Below are 22761 nucleotides of genomic sequence, written 5' to 3'. Positions count from 1 at the left end.
CTTTTTAATTGGAAAATTAAATACTTAAATTAATTTTTATGGCTAATTTTTCCTTACTGTTAGTTTTTCATTTATTCTGTCCAAATTTTTGTTAAATAAAAGTATGTGCACAACATATGACAGTAGTTTCGTCACTTCATTTTTTAAAATAATTGAAAATTCTAGATTTCTAAAATAACGACATGTGCAAATCTGTGTGATTCTATAGCTTTTGTGTTTGAAGATTTAGCAAAGTGACGCTATTGTTCTCAAAGGAGTGTCACGTGCTATACATGTGATAAGAGTTAAAGTTAATTTAGATGGAATCTATGGAAAACTAATAGTAGAGGGGAAATTGACAAAATAAAAAATAAATTAGTTTAAGTCTTTAATTTTCCAATTAAAAAGTTTAATGGGGAATCGAAAACTAAATGAAAGTTCAAGAGAAAAAATTGGTAGTTTACTTTCTTTGTATGCTGCCACAAAAAGGCAGAAAGTAGTTTCTTATTAAATTAGAAAGTAAATTTCGAATAGAACTCTTGACTATGATATATGAGATAACCATAACACTATATTAGGATGAAGAGATTTAAGATTACTAAAGAATTTTAAAATGACGGAAATTGAAATGACATGATTTTATTTTCTATAATTTGTGAATTTTCTTGTTTGGTTAATTTAAAAGAACAATAGAATTGAATACGGAATTTGTTATTTTTAAACTTTCAATCATAGAAATTAGAAAATGACACATATTTACATGAAATTTTAACTTGGGAATTGGAGGTCCTAAATTCCAAGTTCTTCTTCCATGCAGAAATTCTAAATTTCTATGTTTATGAATCCAAACAAGGAATAGATGCATATCAATTTATAAATTATGACTTATATCTAAATTCCAAGTTCATTTTCCTCATCTAAACATAATGTGAAGGAAATGCGAAAGTTATCTTTCTCACTACCATCGAGTAGATTTTAATTTTTAAATTTATCTTTCCCACTACCATTGAGTAGATTTGAATTTAAAAATTTTATAGTCAAAAGAAGATTTGAGTATGTCAACATTCTACTTAAGTCCAATTGGAATTTAGATTTTTGATGTAGGTACTCATATTTATGCTTTTGATCTAAGACATTCCAGATAATTCTTGCAAGTGACGCTAGACTAGACAGTCATATGCATTGAGCACTCTTATAACATGTTTTTGGAGTGGTCAAGAGATCTTGGGCACCATCCTCTTGCAAACCAGTTTTTATAGATAAGTTCCACTCATAAATTCTTAAGAATTAATGTATATGGTAGACAAGTGAAACCGCCCTCAAGAAAGAAAAAGTGGTTTACGAGCTCTTGAGCACCCTTATAAATAGAAGAACAAATACAACTCATTAGCTTTTGACTCACCTAGTCTTCTTCTTGATAAAAAAAAAGGGTTAGATTGATTGTTTGCTCAAGATTAGGGGTGCAAGTTGGATTTGAAATTTCAATCTGAACGGAAATTTTTTATTTCATGCCCGAACATTTCCAATTCCAAAAAATGTCGAAATATTTGGGTACCAATTAGTATGTACTTACCCAATTCGAACTTTTTTGAAAGTCTTGTAGAATATAGGAGATTCAATTTAAGTTTTGAAAATTCTAAGATAAAACTGATTTCAAAATTTTCGATAATCCAAAATTCCAAAAGTAAAATTCCTATTTGATTTTGAAACTTCGTTGAATCGGCATTGAAACGCTTGTTTCCGATCCAATCCAACTGAAAATCACCCCTACTCAAGATATGGGATAGGAAAGGCCAGATACGATCGACATGCCAAGATTATGGTTGTGACGTTTGACAAGCATGTTTTTGTCTTGAAGGTTTTTGGGGGGTCACATTTATTCTTTGTCTAGAAAAGTTGGGCTTTCCTTTTTCCATCTGATTTTCTGAAAGGGATTATGATGTGAGAATTACTTGACACTCAAATTAAACCCTCGTTTGACAATTGTAGTAGAATGAATAAGTGAGGGATCGTTCTAGACCGGGGATTAGGAGGGCTTGCTAAAACCTTCTAAATTGACTTAAAAACATAAAAACACTATTTAATGCTCGCAGAAAGCAAAACTAAAAATAAGAAAGATTAAGACTAAGATTTCAACGAAATAGGGGGGAATTGGATTTGGACGAATTTAAACTAAAATGAATACTTGGAAACAAAACAAATTGTAAATATGGATTTGACGGAAATGAATGGATGGGAAGCTAGCTAAGGGTTCTTTCTCTACACATGATATTTATGCATATGAATCAATTTCCAGTTATTCCTTCATTGAATTATGAACGACAATTCCCCAAATTAACCGTGACATCACTAGTTAACCCTCAGATTTTCCTTATATTATTGGATTGGATGGCATCATTCGACAACCCAAAACATTCTCAAAAGTTCCCTACATGTCATCATAATAGAGATACAATCGAAGATCATTAAGAATAATGAAAACCATAAGCATTGACAAAGCATTTGCAACTATGACATCATGTTACTCATGCTAAGAATTAAATTTAACGCGATCGTGACAAGCGACCTTTACTACTTTCAAGTATAAGTTAGTAACGATTATGTGAAACCTTCTTAAACTTTAGCCACATATTCATGCATGCTAATTAAGTATCGACCCTCAATCAACAAACACAAATAAGTTAATCATCAAATAGTTAAGCCAATTGCATTCACGAATCAAGAGTTCATAACCGGAATTCATCAATTCATATCACATAAATAATCATGGTATTGAAATCACCCCTAGCCAAAAAGGGTTTAGTTCCTCATAACTTTGAAATCAAAGAAACACCTAAACATTCCAACAACTCAAACTTGAATTGTATGAACGTTTAGGCACTCTTCTCTTCCATTCTTTATATTACAAAACAAAGAGAATTGAATTTAAACATTGAAATCAAAGAAACGCGTAAACATTCCAACAACTCAAACTTGAATTGTATGAACGTTTAGGCCTTCTTCTCTTCGTCTTCGTTGTAGCACAAGGACTAAGGGATGTTGTTGGTGTGTTGAATGGATTGGGGGATTATGGAAATGGAAGAAATGGAGGAGAAAGGGAAGGGAATGGTGCAGAAAATGGAGAGACTCACGGCTAGGGAGAAGATGGAAGTGTTTGTGGTGTGTTGTGTATGAAAAATGAGATGTTCTTGAATGAATGAATGCAAGGGTATTTATAGGAGTAGTGGAGGGAACATATGGCTATGTCATTTGTAGGTGAAGTAGGTGGATGTTGTAGGTGAAGTAGGTGGATGTTGTAGGTGAAGTAGGTGGATGTTGTAGGTGAAGTAGGTGGATGTTGTAGGTGATTATGAGTGATAAGTGATAAATGAATGTATGATATGATAAGTGGTGAATGATAAGTGGTAAGTGATATGTGATAAGTGATATGTGGTGTGTGATAAGTGATATGTGATAAGTGATTGAGTGTATGATATGATAAGTGGTGAATGATATGTGATAAGTGATATGTGGTGTATGATATGTGATAGTGTGGAATGTTGGAATGTTATGCACGGCTAAGGATAAAGGAAAGGTTTAAATGTCCTAAAACTAAAGGGAACAAGGTTCCAACACTTTGGTCTTTAATTAGGTCTTCAATTTCGTCCAACACTTTGGTCTTTAATTAGGTCTTCAATTTTGTCCAACACTTTGGCTTCAAGCATAAGCTATCCGTCCTTAGCCCAAAAGTGCTCCAAAAGTCTCCAAAATGCATCTTTTTGCTCCTTTAGCCCTTTGGACCTACAAACACACGAAAATAGCTTAAAGTACTAAAATAACTAAAGAAACATAACGTAAATGCACGAGAACAAGCTATTTCAGTCGCATGAATATGCTCCTATCAGATTATTAGAAAGGGATATTATTAGCCTATTAAACTTGTGTTAAGGTACTAATACAAACATCCCCCTCTTCCAAAGCTTCCAAGAGGTTAGGTGACAATTTTTAAAGTTAATTATAAATTATTATACAAGAATACAAAATATATTGCATGTGATCTATTATTCTAGTAGATACAATGCTGAGTTTGTATCCCAAGCTTAAAAACATCTCTTTTTCTAAATTAATATAACATTTTCAAGTTGAGCTTTATCATTAGGATGACCTACTATTCTGAGTGGAAGCCAAGAAGCCTACTAATGTTAAATTGGGCCTTATCATAGGTCCAATTTTCTACACAATATTAAGGGCCTTGGTCTTACTTGGTCTTACCAGATAAGCACTCCAATTTGTCCAAAGGAAACTTGTTCTTGCAGTTGCACAGCAGACAGCACAAATCCAATTTGCCTCATCTTCCCCTCCTAATATATATATATATATATATATATATATAGATATCCTTTTTTTTGGTGTTGAGAGATTTGTGTTGAATCATACAAAAGGTCATTGAGAATTAGGTATCGAATTGCCAATTAGGTTAGTTGAATTTTAGACTTTTTACTTACAAATATGAAAAAATATTACTAAACTGTAATACAGAGAGGGGAGCAAAGAGAACCTTTCGATACAAGCAATGGCGTAGCCTCAACAGCATAACTAGGATGGCAAAGTGAACTAGGTTGGGAACTTGAGGTGGGCTTTTAAGATACAGATTTGGGCCGAACTGGAGCTCCTCCAGCTCTTTATGGTGTTCCGCCTCTAAAGGAACACCAAATATTTGATCTTGAGCTTGTAATTTTAATCGCTTTAACTACAAGTCTCTTTCGAATATGGGTTGTTTATTATTCCTATGCCAAGATACTGCAGAGCGCAAGAGAGATTATAAATCCTAAAGAGATATTTGATATTGTTTAGCAGTGAAATTACCAATGTTGGGGTTTTGCAGAAAGTGGGAATCGTGAACTGATAGAAAACCATGCATGACCACGATGCTCATTTAATGCTGGCATTGGAGGTCTCATGTTTTCCCTTGGGCCGATGTCTGTTTCACCCTTATAATTTGTTTGTTTATTTGTACTAATTCTTGGAGATTCGATCATACAAACCAAGAACCATGCATGGTTCTTACCAATTTATTAGAGCATAGGTATCCGACCCCTTGTTTTGTAAAAGGATAAGATGTAATTAGTTAAGCATATTGCGTTAAGTTACAAGTGTTTTTACTAAAAGGATTTGGATGACACGGGTACATTATCCTAGTGACGTCTCATGCCAAGAATACAAAGGCATGCATTTATTGACGAAGCTAAAAATTTCTTGTAGTGGTGGTAATCCGAAAAACAACTAAGTAAACTTTATGAAAGTATGGTTTATACCACTATAATAATGAGGATGATTTCAAAAGATGATGAATCACAATTCCAATGTTACTAAAACAGTGGAAAAGTGACAAAATGATGAGAAAAATATTAGTATATGAGAGGCGAGAGGAGTTTTTAGGTTGGAATGACAAAACAAGAGCACTTTTGCTTATATATATATAATATTTGATAGGGAGTAAAGTAATATGAATGTATGCTTGATATTAAATATATATATTTTTTCTTCAAAGATAACGCGTGTATATATAGTCTACAACTTAACAAACAAATTACTATTAACGAAAAACATTACCATATACCTATATTATACAAATTGCTCGCTTCTTTGACAAGAGTGTAACTCTATAAGAGTCACCACAAGAGCCAAAACATTTGGCACAAAGAGACTAGCTAGACCAGATGGAAACAAAACATTGTAGCATACCAACATGCAACGGAAGGAGGGGTGTTTCATTTTGGAAACATGAAAAGAAGCATGGAATTGTGTGATGAGCTATTAATGCAAGAGACTTTGGGGTTCTTCAAATCATATAAACAAATATCAATACTAATTAAATAATCTATACAACTTAACTTACGTCAGGGCCTCATTAATTCTTGATAAGCTTGGGTTTTTTTTTTCTTAAAAATTTATTTTTATTTCTCTCCATTAATTAAAAAACCTATATTTTTAATTAAGTGTCTCATGTACAAGAGCATCTTTCTTTCTTATGAAGGAAAGATCATCTTTAGGGTTTCGACGGTTGAGTGTGATAATTTCCCAGTATGTATGCATCGGTTTATACTCGAACATATTTGGATTCTTGAATGAAGAACTTTTATATCATTAGACTCGATCTTAACAATGCATATAACCATTAATTTGTTTTGATACATATCATACATTAGAGCATGAATGTTCAGAATAACGAGAGTTTCGATCTTCACAACGCATCTAACCATCAATTATTTTTATACATGTCATACAGTAGAGCATGAATGTTCAGAATGACGAGAGTTTCCGTCTTTAAGCACTTTTTTTATCGAATGCCCCTTGTCCTAGAGTATGACTTTCTTTAAAAAACAAAATAGAAGAGGAGATTTTTGTGCTTGTTGATTGTTAGATCATGTCTTCTATGAGTAAGCAGTTTCAAATTCTATGATAGTGATTAGTGAATAGTGATGAGTCTAATGACTGATGAACTAATCACGGGTTCGTTCAAGGTTCAACATTGCTTAATTTCCACAAATTATAAAACCAGTGGTTCTGCATTGCCCAAGTATATCTAAGATTATATCAACCACACAATCTGTTTATTATTATTTTTTTAATCTATTTAAATATCTGCTCACGAGATACGATGAATCTAAATACTACCTGCTTAAGTTGCTAATTGCTTTTCTTTCTTTCTTTAATTCCCTTTCTTTTGTGCAACAATTAACAAAAAAAACAAATTGAGATCCTCTTCGGATCTCCAAGTCCAGAGCCAACGAATCAGAGATCCTAGCCGTTTAAGGAATAGAGAGAGATGTAGACCCTTAATTTGTGTCAGATGGGCTAATGAAATATGCATATGGTATCCGTAGGTTTAAAATGAATAGCCCGGATCTCTGGGTCCACTGATTCCGGACACAGAGATCCGAAGATGACTTCAATTAAAAAAAAAAAGAAGTAGGAATACCTGAGAGTTCTATATATTATTCAAGGGACTAATTGGAACAAGATCTATCATAAGACAAGTTAATTCTAGTTGCACTATATACTACACTCTGCTTCAAAAAATGGAACATGTTCCAAGTGTTGTTCGTGACTCACATCACATGTATGCATACAATGGATGCACACCAGAGACTCAAATATTGCACACCTAAACTCCTTTGTATCTTATATAAATTTGACTTTAAAAAAAAAAACACGATGACATTTTTAGGGTGTTTACAAAATGCGTATTCTGCAATATACTTGCTTTAATGATCATTCTAAATCCTTCTACAAGGAGCAAGTTGGCCAAAAGATTAATGAAAATGTAATCATACGTGCAAGTTGATAAAAAATCAAATCGACATTACAACTTACGTACAATTTGGGGTAGCCATTTTTTTTCGGTGCAACAAGAAATACTAAAATTATTTTTGTTGAAAGCAACTTGCTAGAAGGGGAGTGAAATGTTGAAATATCCGAATAACTCTAAACACAAATTATTAAAATTTAATCGAGTTAGAATGAGATGAAGAATTAATTAATTTAGAAAGTTGATATGAAAATCGTTTAAAATTTTAATTTACATGACGAGTTAAAAAAATATATAAGTTCATATAACATTTAAAAAAATTCTCTTATTTAATCGGTGATAAAGCAGCACCCCACTGATGCCCGGTTGCACCCAAGAGAAAGCGTTGAGGTAGGCCCCGTAATGCACTCGAACAGAGACCCCATCTTCGTGATATATAGCAGTTGCTCACTAGCTCTAGGTAATGCAAAAATATACAAGTTTTAAATTACGTATTAGAATATTAATTTGGGTGAAATTATATAAGTACAATTTTTTGGGACCGTTGGTTGATCTAACCAATGATTTGAGTCATAAAATATATTCAGTGAGAGAAAGCATTCACGTGAATGTTTGTGGGTCTAAGTTCTAACAAACATTCACAATTAGCAGTCCTCTTGGCTCTCTAGTTTATTAGGGTCTAGTTAAGCAAAACTTACTATACCATATTACAAATTATTTACATGGACCGAAAAAATAATATTTACTCATATATTAAGTAGGGTAAAAATTAGTTATTAGCCTTCATACCAATTCTACAAGCCTAGATATTTTAATTTCTTTGATATACAACAATATTTTACACTGAAGGGAGAAAAGAAATAGATGCAATATATCAAATTAGAGCTCGTTTGGAAATACTTTTATAATGACTGAGAACGCTTTTGGTGAATTGATTTTGGGTTTTAAAAGTACTTCAAGTGTTTTTTTGGAAGAAACACTAGATATGTGCTTTTTGAAAGAAACACCATGCATGAAGCACTTCAAGTGCTCTTTTAGGATCCCTCTTGAATTTTTACTATGGATTTGTTTAAAAAATATTTTCACCAAATCTCAGTCATTTTAAAAATAGTTCCAAATAAGCCATTAATATTGAACACGTTATACACAAAAATGGAACATAAAACTTATCACTCTTTCAGGTGAAAAAAGTACCATACACAGGTAATACTAATGACAACCTAGTTATTAAACCTTATAATCTCCTAATGATTAGCTCAAAAATGTTCATATAGAAGCAAGGAATGTACACAGATCCTCAGCATAAAACAAATGTTGGAAAGAGTCAAAGAAGAACGTGGAAGCCATACAACTCTTTTCTTTGACATGAAGAACAAGCGGGGGGCGGGGGGCGGCGGCCGACTTCTAAAGAACAAGCGGGGGTCGGCGGCCAACTTCTAACCTTGGATTTTGAGAGCCAAATTATATTAGACGTGGCCATACAAATACACACACACACGCACACTTGAAGTTAGCTAATTTATTTTTCAAATTTTCATTTATATGACTATTTTTAAGTTGGGGTGGTCGAACCCTAAAACCGACAAGCAAAATATAATTGTAAAATCAGAATTATATTTTTTATTATAAGTAATATTATACGCTAATTTATGCTAAGAAGAGAAGAATTTGAACCAGGGAAACACAGAGCTTGAAGCCTTGAACCATTGCTAGCAAAGCAAAACGCATTTGTTTGGTTGATAGCAATCTAAAACGTTGTGGCACGGTTTGGACTAAAGAATGCTACACCAAGAAATCAATGATACCCACGTACTGACTCAAGTGAGATATTTAACTATTTAAACTAAATTAATTAACTTATTTTAATTCCAATTAATTAATTATTATCTTTTTCTAAGACAGTGTAGTTTGATCTATATTTCAGACTTAAAGCCCCACACGTTCTCTTCTATCATAAATAGAGACCACCGATCCATTTCATTTCCTCCAAGTTGTAGTTTTCGGTCACACTTTCTTCCTCTTCTTAATTTCCACTACTCTCCAAATCAAAGCATTACGCAATCAACATGGCCGGAACTTCTCCGTGCGCTTCCTGCAAGTTACTGCGACGCCGATGCGCCAAAGACTGCATTTTTGCTCCTTTCTTTCCTTCAGATGACCCCCACAAGTTTGCCAATGTTCACAAGATCTTTGGTGCCAGCAATGTTAGCAAAATGTTGCAGGTCCTTATTTCTACATATTTTCTCTACTTCTTTTCTTGTTTTTTTTTTTTATCGTTAACGTGTTAGGAGGGTTTCAACCCTCCAAACCTCTTACAGCAACAAGAAGAAAAATATTACTAGAAAAGCTAGGTTTATGAGGGGTATATGTGCATTGAGAACAAAAATATCACTTTAGACGAAAAATTAGCTGGCCCAAATGTTTTATTTAAAACAGACCATATCATTAAGCGTTGTCGTTTAATTGAATTATTCGTATGTATGTTGCAGGAGCTTCCGGTTCATCAGAGAGCAGATGCAGTGAGCAGTTTAGTGTATGAAGCAAATGCAAGAATGAGGGACCCTGTGTACGGATGCGTTGGGGCCATCTCTTACCTGCAAAACCAAGTCTCCGAGCTACAAATGCAGCTTGCTGTGGCTCAAGCTGAGATCCTCTGCATCAAAATGCAGCATGAGCCCATGGTCCCTCCACAACAGATAATGGACGGGCCAGATGATCAGAAATCGTATTTTCTCCACAACAACAATCTCGCTCAGTACCTCAGTTTTCCCTCTTCCAGCAATGTAATCCATGACTCTCTCAATAGGGAGAACATTTTCGGACACGACATGGTTTCTTAATAAAGTTTGTAATAACATATTAGGCTCTTAAATAACTAATTAGTCTGTTCTAAATTTTTCTTCGCTGAGTAGGTCTTCTAATAAAGATTTCGCTGATCGTTTGAAATTGTTCCTTTAGAAAATTTCCGGAAAATTCTTCTCTCCATCAGAACATTAGAGCCATTAGACTTAGAGAGGAGTGACCTATAGAACAAGGGTAAGATGGCCAGGGTCAACTCTATAGCATGTGATGAAGTGATAAATTAGGATTTTTTATCAGTAACTTACTGAACAAACAGCTTCTATGTGTCTATATAATAGCACATAGATGCAGAAGGGTCGGTGGCCAATTTCAACAGTACGGAACATAAATTAGGGTTCTTGCATATTATTACTTTTTTTTTTTTTTTCACCGGAATTATCTTGCTGTGGTTCTTTAAGGACAAAAACATTAAGTGTCAGCACATCGAACTTAATTTTGAGAATCTGGACTCTGGAGCAATGGTTTTACCTAATAAGCCAAAGATTGGAATTTCATGGACCTCGATCCTGTTGCAAGAAAGAGAAAACCCAAATTCACTGCTCTTCCTTCCCAAAACACTAAATTTCAAAAAAGTTTCTACATACGACACAGAATATAAGGAATTTATCTACTATTTAATTGATAGTTCAGTCTCATATTTTCTCACATGGCCAGAGATGCCATTTGTGTTTGTTTTTAAGGTAATGAAAGGCACCACTTCAGATAAGTGCTTTTAGAACAAGAAGTGAGAAACTTCACTAAAATTTAAATCTTCAGTGTCTTAAGTTAATGATAGGCTTGCAGCTGCTGCTTTGCTTCCATTTCCGATTTAATTAGTCTCTAATTAAACTAGTAATTTCCAGCCTAATCTTCACAATTAGGAAAAGCCAAAAATTTGGCATGCCGCCACCTGTTGCAGATAATAACTTGTTCACGTGGGGTGTAAGGAAGTGGCGGTTCAGTGCATGAGAAGTATACAGTAGCAGAAATTAATATTAATTTTTTTAGTAATATAATATGTTTTTCTAAACTCATATCTCAATACATTACAAAAAATGATTAAGTGATTTCCAGAACATATCTTTCTTTTTGTATATGCTTATAATTTGTTTAATTGTTTAATTAAATAAATACAAAAAAAAAAAATCAAACCAAACAAGAGTGCAAAAGAAGAAAAGAGACGTAAGAATTTTTTTTTCTGCAATGTATATCGAATCAAATGAAATAATTCAAAAGGATGAAGGTAAAAACAAAAGGCAACAGTTGAAGATTCCTCAGCTTTGTTTAATCTGGAAGCATTAACTTCCCAAGTCAAACTAAAAGGTTTTTATATTTTTTTATATTATTTATAGTTTCATCTTTTCCTGTCAAATCACTCGTTATGTCCTATGGTCTCACCAGTACCACCATAGAATTAACTGGTATTAAAAACTTAATTTTGGGTATTAATTGGTTGCTTAATTGTGGGTTTAGTGGACATTTTCATCCTTATTATATGGTTTATTAATGTATATTTAATTGGAGTAGGATTCTCTCCTCTCTTTTTTTCCCTTCCCTTCCCTCCCCTCCTAATTGAACGGTCATGGTTAAGCCACGTCAACATTTTATATTAATTTTTTATATCAAGAGAAAGACAAAATAAGAGAATGTGAGAGGAGGGAATGAAAAACGATGGAAAAATGAGGAAAGAGAATCCTAGTTTTATTTAATTTCCCTTTGCTTCCATATATCTTTTGTAATATATATGATGTAATCATGTATGGTGACTGATTTGTATTCTTCTGTTTGTCTTGGTTGAATTAAGGGATTAATCTTTTCCTAATTGGTAATGAGTTAATCTCTTAAGGGGTGATCAAAGAATGATTAGTTTTCCCTTCAAGATTAACACACTGCGAGACTAAAAGTAGCAGATTACTTGTAGATCAATATACAAAGAAAGATGGAAAGCATAGTTTAAAAGGAAAATTAACAAAAAAATCTTCAAAAACTTTAGTTTTAATGAAAATGAATAAATAAAGGTGTAAGTGAATAGTACCTGGAGTGACTTTTCAAAGTAAAAATGTTATTTTCGTTAAAAAGTAAATAATACTAAAAGTATTTCATTAAGATTCTCTAGTTTAAAATGGAAGGCATAGTTTAACACTAAAAGGTGAAGTTATATTAAGTACTAATGATTATCCTGCATAGTTACATAACTATCACATCATGCATGGCTCTTAGCGAATTCATAATTCGTTTTCATATTATTAAGAAGAAAAAAAAACTGTTTTTGAAGAAAAAAATCCCGAATCCCGAGAACGACCGTTATCACTAAAGGAGGCTTAGGCCATCTTCAACTGAAGGCTGCCCAGAGGGCTCGTTTTAGCCCTATGGCCCTCCAAGATTCTCCAAGATATTAATATTTTAATTAACAGTACAGGATCATATTTGCCTCTGTCTCCAACCGAGGGCCAGAAGGCCAGAGGGCTCATTTTAGCCCTGCCACAAAAAACTGTCTCGAACCGAGGACCAAATGGCCAAACATAATTTATTATTTAAATTTAAAAACTACAATAACTTAAATTTAAAATCAACAACTTAAATTTAAAAACTACAACTTATATTTAAAAATTACAACTAAAATTTAAAAACGACAAATTAAATTTAAAAACTACAAATTAAATTCGAAAACAAGGCCCAAAAAAACCCTAAAAAAAGGCCCATAAAAAAAGCCCCAAAAAACAAGGCCAAAAAACCCTAAAAAAAAAAAAAAAATTGAATCCAATGGTAACTGGCGCCAGCTAGTCGTTGGATTCAAAATTCTTTTTAAAAATTCCTGTTGGTTATAACCGACAGGAAAACTGAATTTTTTGTAGCAGCCAACCCTCCAGCCCTCTAGCCCTCTCAGATTCCACAGCCCGCTGGCCTAGCCCTCGGTTGGAGACGGTTTTCGGGCTATTTTCAGCCCTCTGGCTCTCTAGACCCTTCGGTTGGAGATGGCCTTAGGGGAGAACAAAAGGTGCTAAGGCCCCAAATTTGAAAGGCCTCTAAAAAGTTTGCAATCTAATGTTTATATATATGTCATAAAGACATGTCATTCGTGTTGTGTTTCTTGTGTTCGTATTGTTTTCGTGTAATATCTGATAGTTTGTTGTGTTTATGTAGCAATTGGACAGAAACGCTCAATTGTGGCACAATTGGTTCAAATTCTTTTAGAAGTGAATACTTTAGAATATTCCATTCTTGTAGCTTGAAGCCCTCTATTCTGTATCGGTAGTTTAGTCCTAGGTCGGGTTTACTTGAGCGAACTGAGTTGGTATTCGTCTACAAGAGGCTCACTCGTATGCCTTTACAGGTCGTATCATGTAACACCAGTTAAAGTAAACGGATAATATGACCTGACCTAAAATTGACCCGTTAATATTATTAGGTAATATGACCCGATCTATTACTCGTTAAGAAAAAATATTTTTTAAATCAATAAATAATGACAATGAAAAACATAATTTGACCCAAAAAATGTAAAACATAATACTAAATTAATATATACATACTAAATTTTGGAGTTGACCCATTCACGAAAGTTGTAAACCTTGTCATTACAAGTGATTGCACTTTTTTTTTTTTTAATACATTTTTCACACTTCTACAATAATTATTATTAATTTTACACTCAAATAAAAAACACTATTCATGAGATTTGGAAGGTTTTAAAAATCTAAACGACTATGTAACCATCGTTTAAGCGTAAAGTATGCAATTACGAGCGTTTATATATACTTTCACATGTTTCAGACTTATACATTAATGATTATGAATTTTATTTATTTTGAACTCTCTTAAAAATACCATTCATGAGGGTTTGTGACACACCTCGACCGAGATCAGGGCATGCTGGCCGTCACGTGGAAGTGACGTAGCCACGTGCACAGTGCGGAAGCTAGTAAAACAATAATGGAAATAGTAATACGAATAAATAAAAACTAGCATACATAAGGTAATAGAAACAAGTGCTAGCGTAAGTGAGACACGAGTTCAGAGCCTAACGCCTAAAGCAGTTCAAACGGAAATGACGCAATAACAGTACACCCGAAGGTGACCCTACGCTGGTGATCGTCTGTCAGAAATGCCGGGAAAGCCCTCTGGGACACCACCAAACCTGCTAGACGACTAGAACCTGGAGGGGCGCAAAACAAAAGCGTGAGTGGGCAAAAACAAAGCTTTTCGAAAACCATTTAACAAATAAGTTCTAACCCCTCGCCGTAAAACCTGTATACTTCCTAGAAAATAAACATATGTACGTATATATATATACCAATCATGCTCAAGAATATGCCATGTCGGAACCTCAGAATGAAATGCAAGTGCTCAGGTATAAATCATATTAATAACATATAATCTGGCAGCCGGAGTCACCTAACGTGACCTGTACGGCTGAATCTAGAGCTCAAATCTCAATCTCAATAACTAAACCTGCCCACGAGTCGGAACCACCTAAAGTGGTCTGTACGACAGGCCTGGGTGTAATACATATAAACGCTCTAGTGCTACGATCACGTGAAGGTTGTGCGAATAATCGCGGGTCACCTACGAGTCGGAACCACCTAATGTGGTCTGTACGATAGGACTGTGCACCTAACTTGGATCCAAGCTGAGCGTGTGGTGCGGGAGGTGAACATCACGTGAAGGACTGTGCCCTACTCTGGGCGGGAGCACTAACACCGGGGGTGCAGGTTATGAGCTCTCTAAGTATCTCAAATCGCTACTGAATATAAACATGAATAACACTTACCTGGCACTTACCTGTGCATCCGTAGCACCCAATATGCATATGTATATATATACAACTAATAACGCAACTAACGATGCATAAACAACGATAATATAATGCATGGCATAAAACAAATAACCCTTTCAATCAATTTCTGGGAAAATAAACGTATATAGGTATATACGGAAAACCAAAAGCCCACTCACTGGTATGTGGAAGGGTCGTAGCCCCCCTGCCTCGAGTGACCACGCTCGTCCTCGGGATAGGTATCACCTATATGTGAAACAACTACAAAAACGTTAATTTTAAAGCACATAACCAACCTTTTGAAAGAACTTCTCATACAATGCTCAAATGGGGTGTATGAATACACCAACGTGATCTACTCAACCTTAGGAACATCCCCATATTTTTAGAATAATTTTTCACCACCGCACGCGCCCCCACGCGTCGGCCAAGGCACGGCCACACGTGCCGGCCACGCGCAGGCACGTGCCTGGCACGCTGACGGCGTCAACTGACGCCGTAGGGAATATTCCGTCAGTTTTAACAGATTCTGTCAACGGCGTCAAGAATATTCCGTCGTCTTCTCCGGCGAGCCTCCGGTGCCTGAAAATCGGGAAAACTTTAAACTTCGATATCTTCTTCGTTTTTCATCCAAATTTCACAAAATTGGTACCAAAATGAAGCTTAGAACTAGAGGAACACAATTATACCACTTTCAAGGGCTAAAAACCACGAAATCTCACCTGGAAATTCAACCCAACTCCAGCCAACTTCGAAACTAGTGATCCCGATGTCCAAAACCTTCAAACGAACCACCCCGAGCCTCCTAGGGACCTCACCAAGCTTCCTACAAGCTTGAAATTTCCTAAAACGTGAGAAATCACATATGCATGAACAATACTCGAAATCGGACATCGTGGATTCGACGTGAAAACGATGGTGTTCTTACCTGAAAATGGTATGGTTGAACTCCTACAAGCTTCACGAACACGAATATGGCCTTGGTTTCTTCGATCTGTGAAGGTTTGATGGGTGTGTGGGTGTGTCCGTACGTTTTCAAAGGAAATGGAAAGGGATGGGGACTCGGGACAGGTGCAGAGAAACAGGAGGAAAGGTTGGGGTGTGTGGGAAGGTGTGTGTGGCTCCAAACATGCCAACCAAACTCACAACAACAATTAAACGTAAAGAAATCGAACTAGGGGCAATTTCGTCTTTTCACACGTACGTTGTAATATTTATGGGATGGGCTGTCACAGTTTGTGTAGTTTTAAAAGTTCAAACAGTAATATACCCATCCTCAAAGCGTAGAGAATATGATTACGAGCGTTTACATATTTTTTCACATTTTTCGCACCTATAAATTAATTATTATAAATTTTTAAATGTGTTGGTATTTTCAAATTACTTGCTATTTTTATTTTTAATGTGTTTTATAGTTTTTTATTCCCGCTCTTTTCCTATAGTATACTATAAACATAAATATATAAATAAAACTTTAATTTTTAAAATTTATATAGAATAATAATACCATAATAATTAATAAACAATATAACGTATCTACTATATCAATTGTATTTTATAGTAAGTTTTTTTAGTAGTTTAAAAATTTGAAATCATCAAAATAACTTTTTTTTAATCGTGTTGAAATAGGTTACTCGCGTGTAAACCTGTTATAGACCTATTATTAATAGGTTCTTATTGTGTGCCTCGATAACAACCCGATTAGTTATTGTGTGGATCTGAAATCCGTTATTTTCATGTCGTGTAAGAAATTGCCAGGTCTAATGTAATACTATTATATGTTAAAAAAATGTTTTTATTAGCACTATAAAATCTCATTGTGCATTCTTTATAAGTGTATTTTTTTTTTCTAAATATAAAAATTTAGAGTGTACAATAAGATACTTGGAGTGTCAATAACAGCACCCAAAAAAATGATTTTTTTTTTCAATTTTATTGTGTAATAATGCTATATATTCAAGTGAAGCTTTAAAGTTAAGAGTTTTTTGAAGCTTCATTTTCTTGTTTGGTTGTTTAATATTGAATTGGTTTTGTCGCTTAGTATTACGGTTTAGTGGTATTCCTCTTCACTTGTAAGTGAGAGGTCTTAGGTCTCACCTAATGTGAATTTGAACCACATCATTACTAGCTCATTGTGAGGCTAAGCGTACCCTCCCTTTAGTGCAGATAATATCGTTTGTTAAAAAAAATATAGTGAACTGGTTTTTGATTATTTGGTGACGATTATGTTTGTAGCTCTTTTTACTTATTATATATTGACATATGTAAACTAGTCAGTGAGTCCGAAAGTTTGTTTTGACTTAAGTTATTGCTTTCTAACATTAATACATTGTCGTACTTTTTTTGAAAAACTATCTTAAAGAGTTAAATTTTGCACATGGCTCCTGAAATCTCAAAAACGGACTTGGTTATTACACTTAACATTAGCAGCTGATAGCTGATGTACATAAAGATTGGGGTCTGCAAGTTGTTCACAAGTTCTTGCATAAAGTAAAAATTCCTATCACTTCTGGAGAAGATGTATAATTTGCAATGCCAACTTGCACAAAGATTTCAGCATCAAAACTAGAACTTTGGGGACCAACTTGAGACTTCTAGTGCATGAAACATCTAGTGGGACTAGAGCTTATTAGAGCCAAATGGCTTTGAAAACAAATAACTAAACACAATATTAATGAAAATTAATTAATATTATGTTTGACAAGACAATGGTATCCCTAATCTGTCCCTCTTATTTTTCAACCTCGATGTTTGCCTCTTCAGTCTTCATGGAGACAATAATATACAGATAGTGGGGGAGCCTTTATATATTTCTTTTGACTCTTTGAGGGCTCGAGATTAATATATAATACTTCCAAAACACAGATTAATTGAATGAAAGCCTTATTTATAATCTCGTTATAAAGTTACAAACACTTGGATACCAAAAATCCCGAAGTGATTAAGATATAGATGTTAAATGTTGATCACAATATGTTTAGTCAAATTATTCTATTTTAATTTTGGAACCACAAACAACTCCCACCTAAGAGCAACTCCAACCCTACAAATTACCCCACCTATTCAGTGATTAAATCCACCAATTCCTCCAAATATGCTCCAACCCATGCCAATTGCCCCACCTATTAGGTGGGCCCATCTCTCACGGACGAAGCAGTCGGGCGAGAATGGCTTGAGGTTGTTTAACGTCAGTCTGAAATCACCCACATTATCAATTTTTTTCTACAAGGCGCACACGCACGTGGCATAACTCGTGAGTCGTCTAACAAAATCCAGGCGGCGAGGTCTACGTTGCAATAGTCTACAAATTTTGGCCGTTGGATTTCCCAAATCCCACAGTCCTTTTTAATCTTGATTTTAAAAAATTCAAAAAAAATATATATATGTAAAAGACATTGTTTTCCACGTGGCACAACTTGGACTCTTGGATTGAAAAAAAAAATTCATCTAACGACCCATATTAATTTTAGGGCAAAAGACTGTTTACTATCCTGAAGTTTCGTGGTTTTCAACATTTAGTACATGAAGTTTTTTTCTTCCCAAAGTCATACCTGAAGTGTAAATTTTGGGACAGTCTCATACATCCGTTAGATAAACTGTTAAGTCTCCCGTTAACTGTGACGTGGCGCCCATGTAGACAATGACTGGGCGCCACGTGTCATCCATATGTCATTAAAAAAATATTAAAATAAATAATTAAATAAATTAAAAAGAAAAACCAAATCCCCACCTGTGCCCACTCACCCATCTTCCACCTCCATTCCTTTTTCCCTCTGCAACACCCTCTTCAGCTCCTCCTTTTCTCTCCCCCATTTTTATCCCCCTTCTCCACAACCACCACCTCCTCCACCATTCCTCTCCTAACCCCACCCCCTTTCCCTCCTCCTTATCCTACACCTAGGCCTGGCAATTCCTGACACGACCCGATAACCCGACACGACACGACACGAAATTAACAGGTGTTCGGGTCGACACGATAACGAATCAGGTCGTTATCGGGTAACCCGATAAGCACCTGTTAAGATAACGGGTTGATTCGGGTATACACGTGGGTAACACGATACACGATAAGCAGAATATTATTTTTATAATTTTATAACCCTAAAAAAATACTGTAATAATTATATATATTAATTTAACAATTTTATACGCCTAAAAACTATAATATATATATATATATATATTAAATTAACTATAATAATTATACCCCCAAAATATTAACTATCTATAATAATTATATATATATATATATATTAAATTTTGAATTAAATTTTATAAAAACTATAATAATTATTAATTAATATGCATCCATTGATTTGATTCCATAATTGATAATTTCATTCCATTCCCTGCAGTGCCGCCATTTTTGAAGAAAAAGGGAGGGAAAATGAAAATGATAAGAAAAGTTGAAAAGGAAACAAAAAAGAGAGGGAATTAGGGAAAGATAGGTAGGCACCATAGGCTGCTGGAGGGAAAAGTGAAAATTATAAGAAAAGTTGAAAAGGAAACAAAAAAGAGAGGGAAAAATGAAAATTAATAGAAGTGGTGAGAATTATTATTATTATTATTATTTTAAAATTATTAACTTTTTATCACACATATAACATATCTCACTATTTTTATAATGACTCACGTGATGTACTACCCCGTGTACCAATCAATTATACGTACAAAATAAATATATTTAAATCTACTTAATAAATACACACACACACACACACACACACACACACCATTGAACTTGATGTGATACGAATTCTCCGAAACTAATTTCAACGATCCCAACCGTCAAACTTGTTTGTATATGCTTTGAGATCACATCAGCAAAAAATCACAAAAAACAAACATTCAGAGATCAAGTAACGGGACAAAACTTTTCGACGGTTATAAACAAAAAATCACGATTTAACGGTTATTTTAACTCCGATTTTGATGATTTTTTACAGCTACACTCTTTGACCCTATATGAATACAATGAATGAATTCAATCTTCAATTTAAAATATTTACACAAGTGAATACCACAAAATCTTATGTTATACTTAATGAATATAAATAAACTCTAAGTGTTAGTCAATCTATCGTTTTGATGGGATACAAATTATCTGAAACTAATTTCAACGATCCCAACCGTCAAACTTGTTTGTATATACTTCGAGATCACATCAGCAAAAAATCACAAAAAAAAAATATTCAGAGATCAAGTAACGGGACAAAGCTTTTCGACGGTTATAAATGAAAAATCACGATTTAACGGTTATTTTAACTCCAATTTTGATGATTTTTTACAACTACACTCATTGACCATATATGAATACAATGAATGAACTCGATCTTCAATTTAAAATATTTACACAAGTGGATACCATAAAATCTTATATTATACTTAATGAAAGTATAAATAAACTCTAAGTGTTAGTCAATCTATTGTTTTGATGAGATACAAATTCTCCGAAACTAATTTCAACGATCCTAACCGTTAAACTTGTTTGTATATGCTTCGAGATCGCATACGTCAAAAATTTCAAAAAACAAACATTCAGAGATCAAGTAACGGGATAAAACTTTTCGACGGTTATCAACGAAAATTCACGATTTAACGGTTATTTTAACTCCGATTTTGATGATTTTTTACAACTACACTCCTTGACCCTATATGAATATAATAAATGAATTTGATCTTCAATTTAAAATATTTACACAAGTGGATACCACAAAATCTTATGTTATATTTAATGAAAGTATAAATAAACTCTAAGTGTTAGTGAATTTATTGTTTTGATAGGATACGCATTCTACAAAACTAGTTTTGACGATCCAACCGTCAAACATGTTTGTATATGCTTCAAGATCGCATTCGCCAAAAATTTCAAAAAACAAACATTCAGAGACCAAGTAACAGGTCAAAAGTTTTCGACGGTTATCAACGAAAAATCACGATTTAACGGTTATTTTAACTCCGATTTTGATGATTTTTTACAGCTACACTCCTTGACCCTATATGAATATCATGAATGAACTCGATCTTCAATTTAAAATATTTACATTAGTGGATACCACAAAATCTTATGTTATACTTAATAAAAGTATGAATAAACTTTTAAGTGTTAGTGAATTTATCATTTTGATGGGATACGCATTCTACGAAACTAATTTCAACGATCCAACCGTCAAACATGTTTGTATATACTTCAAGATCACATACACCAAAAATTGCAAAAAATAAACATTCAGAGATCAAGTAACAGGACAAAAAATTTCGACAGTTATCATTGAAAAATCACGATTTAACGGTTATTTTAACTCTAATTTTGATGATTTTTTACATCCACACTCCTTGACCCTATGTGAATACAATGAATGAACTCGATCTTCAATTTAAAATATTTACACTAGTGGATACTACAAAATCTTATGTTATACTTAATGAAAATATGAATAAACTTTTAAGTGTTAGTGAATCTATCATTTTGATGGGATATGCATTCTACGAAATTAATTTCAACGATCCAACCGTCAAACATGTTTGTATATGCTTCAAGATCGTATATGGTAAAAATCGCAAAAAAGAAACATTCAGAGATCAAGTAAAGGGACAAAACCTTTCGACGGTAATCAATGAAAAATCACGATTTAATGGTTATTTTAACTCCAATTTTGATGATTTTTTTACAGCTACACTCCTTGACCCTATACGAATACAATGATTGAACTCGATATTCAATTTAAAATATTTACACAAGTGGATACCACAAAATCTTATGTTATACTTAATGAAAGTATGAATAAACTCTTAAGTGTTAGTGAATCTATTGTTTTGATGGGATACGCATTCTATGAAACTAGTTTCAACGATCCAACCGTCAAACATGTTTGTATATACTTCGAGATCGCATATGCCAAAAATTTAAAAAAACAAACATTCAGAGATCAAGTAATGGAACAAAACTTTTCGACGGTTATCAATGAAAAATCACGATTTAAAGGTTATTTTAACTCTGATTTTGATGATTTTTTACAGCTACAGTCGTTGACCCTATATGAATACAATGAATGAATTCGATCTTCAATTTAAAATATTTACCCTAGTAGATACCACAAAATCTTATGTTATACTTAATGAAAGTATAAATAAACTCCAAGTGTTAGTGAATCTATCGTTTTGATGGGATACGCATTCTACGAAAATAATTTCAATGATCCAACCGTCAAACTTGTTTGTATATGCTTCAAGATCGCATACGCCAAAAATCGCAAAAAACAAACATTCAGAGATGAATTTGATATTCAACTTAAAATATTTACACTAGTGGATACCACAAAATCTTATGTCATGATGATCGAAGAAAATTGAGGATTTTGTAAAAGGAATAACATGCAAGCTTTGAGTTCCATTGGCAAGGTTTAAACTTTTGAGAAAGGCTTCACAACCTTTAAAACAAAAACTCTTTCATTTTGCATATCATTGCACATTTAATATTTTGTAATAGATTAGAAGTGTATGGATGTTTGTTTATTAGGTTTTTATTTTCAAGTGTAGATGTAGTACTTAAACGACAAATGTGTTTTAATGTTTTGAAGTAATATTTATGTGGCAATGTGTGGTATATGCAAATTTAAGAAGAAAAATAATATTTTTCTTAATTGGTCATAACAGGTCGGGTTATTTTACCCGTTGGGTAAAGTGACCCGACCTGTTAAGGACTCGTTAAGATAACGGGTGTGACACGACACGACCTGTGAAGATAACAGGTGTTACACGAAAACGACACGAACACGATAGACACGACCCGTTTGCCAGGCCTGCACCCCAACCCAAACCCAGACCGAAACCCCACATTGAACTTCACTGAATTCCCCTCGGAGTCTACTCG

General features: G+C 33.9%; 1 protein-coding gene across 1 annotated transcript; it reads left to right on the top strand.

Annotated features, from left to right (window-relative positions):
• Positions 1–9336: 9336 nt before the first annotated feature.
• On the top strand, positions 9337–10110 carry LOC137719386 (LOB domain-containing protein 12-like). The gene is made up of 2 exons (XM_068458428.1): positions 9337–9492; positions 9760–10110. Exons 1-2 carry the CDS (start codon positions 9337–9339, stop codon positions 10108–10110), a joined length of 507 nt encoding a protein of 168 aa, XP_068314529.1.
• The last annotated feature ends 12651 nt before the right edge of the window (positions 10111–22761 follow it).

The sequence above is a fragment of the Pyrus communis genome, chromosome 16 (assembly GCF_963583255.1).
Source record: "Pyrus communis chromosome 16, drPyrComm1.1, whole genome shotgun sequence".
In the NCBI taxonomy this organism is placed as follows: domain Eukaryota; kingdom Viridiplantae; phylum Streptophyta; class Magnoliopsida; order Rosales; family Rosaceae; genus Pyrus; species Pyrus communis.
This window is presented reverse-complemented; position numbering and strand designations above follow the sequence as displayed.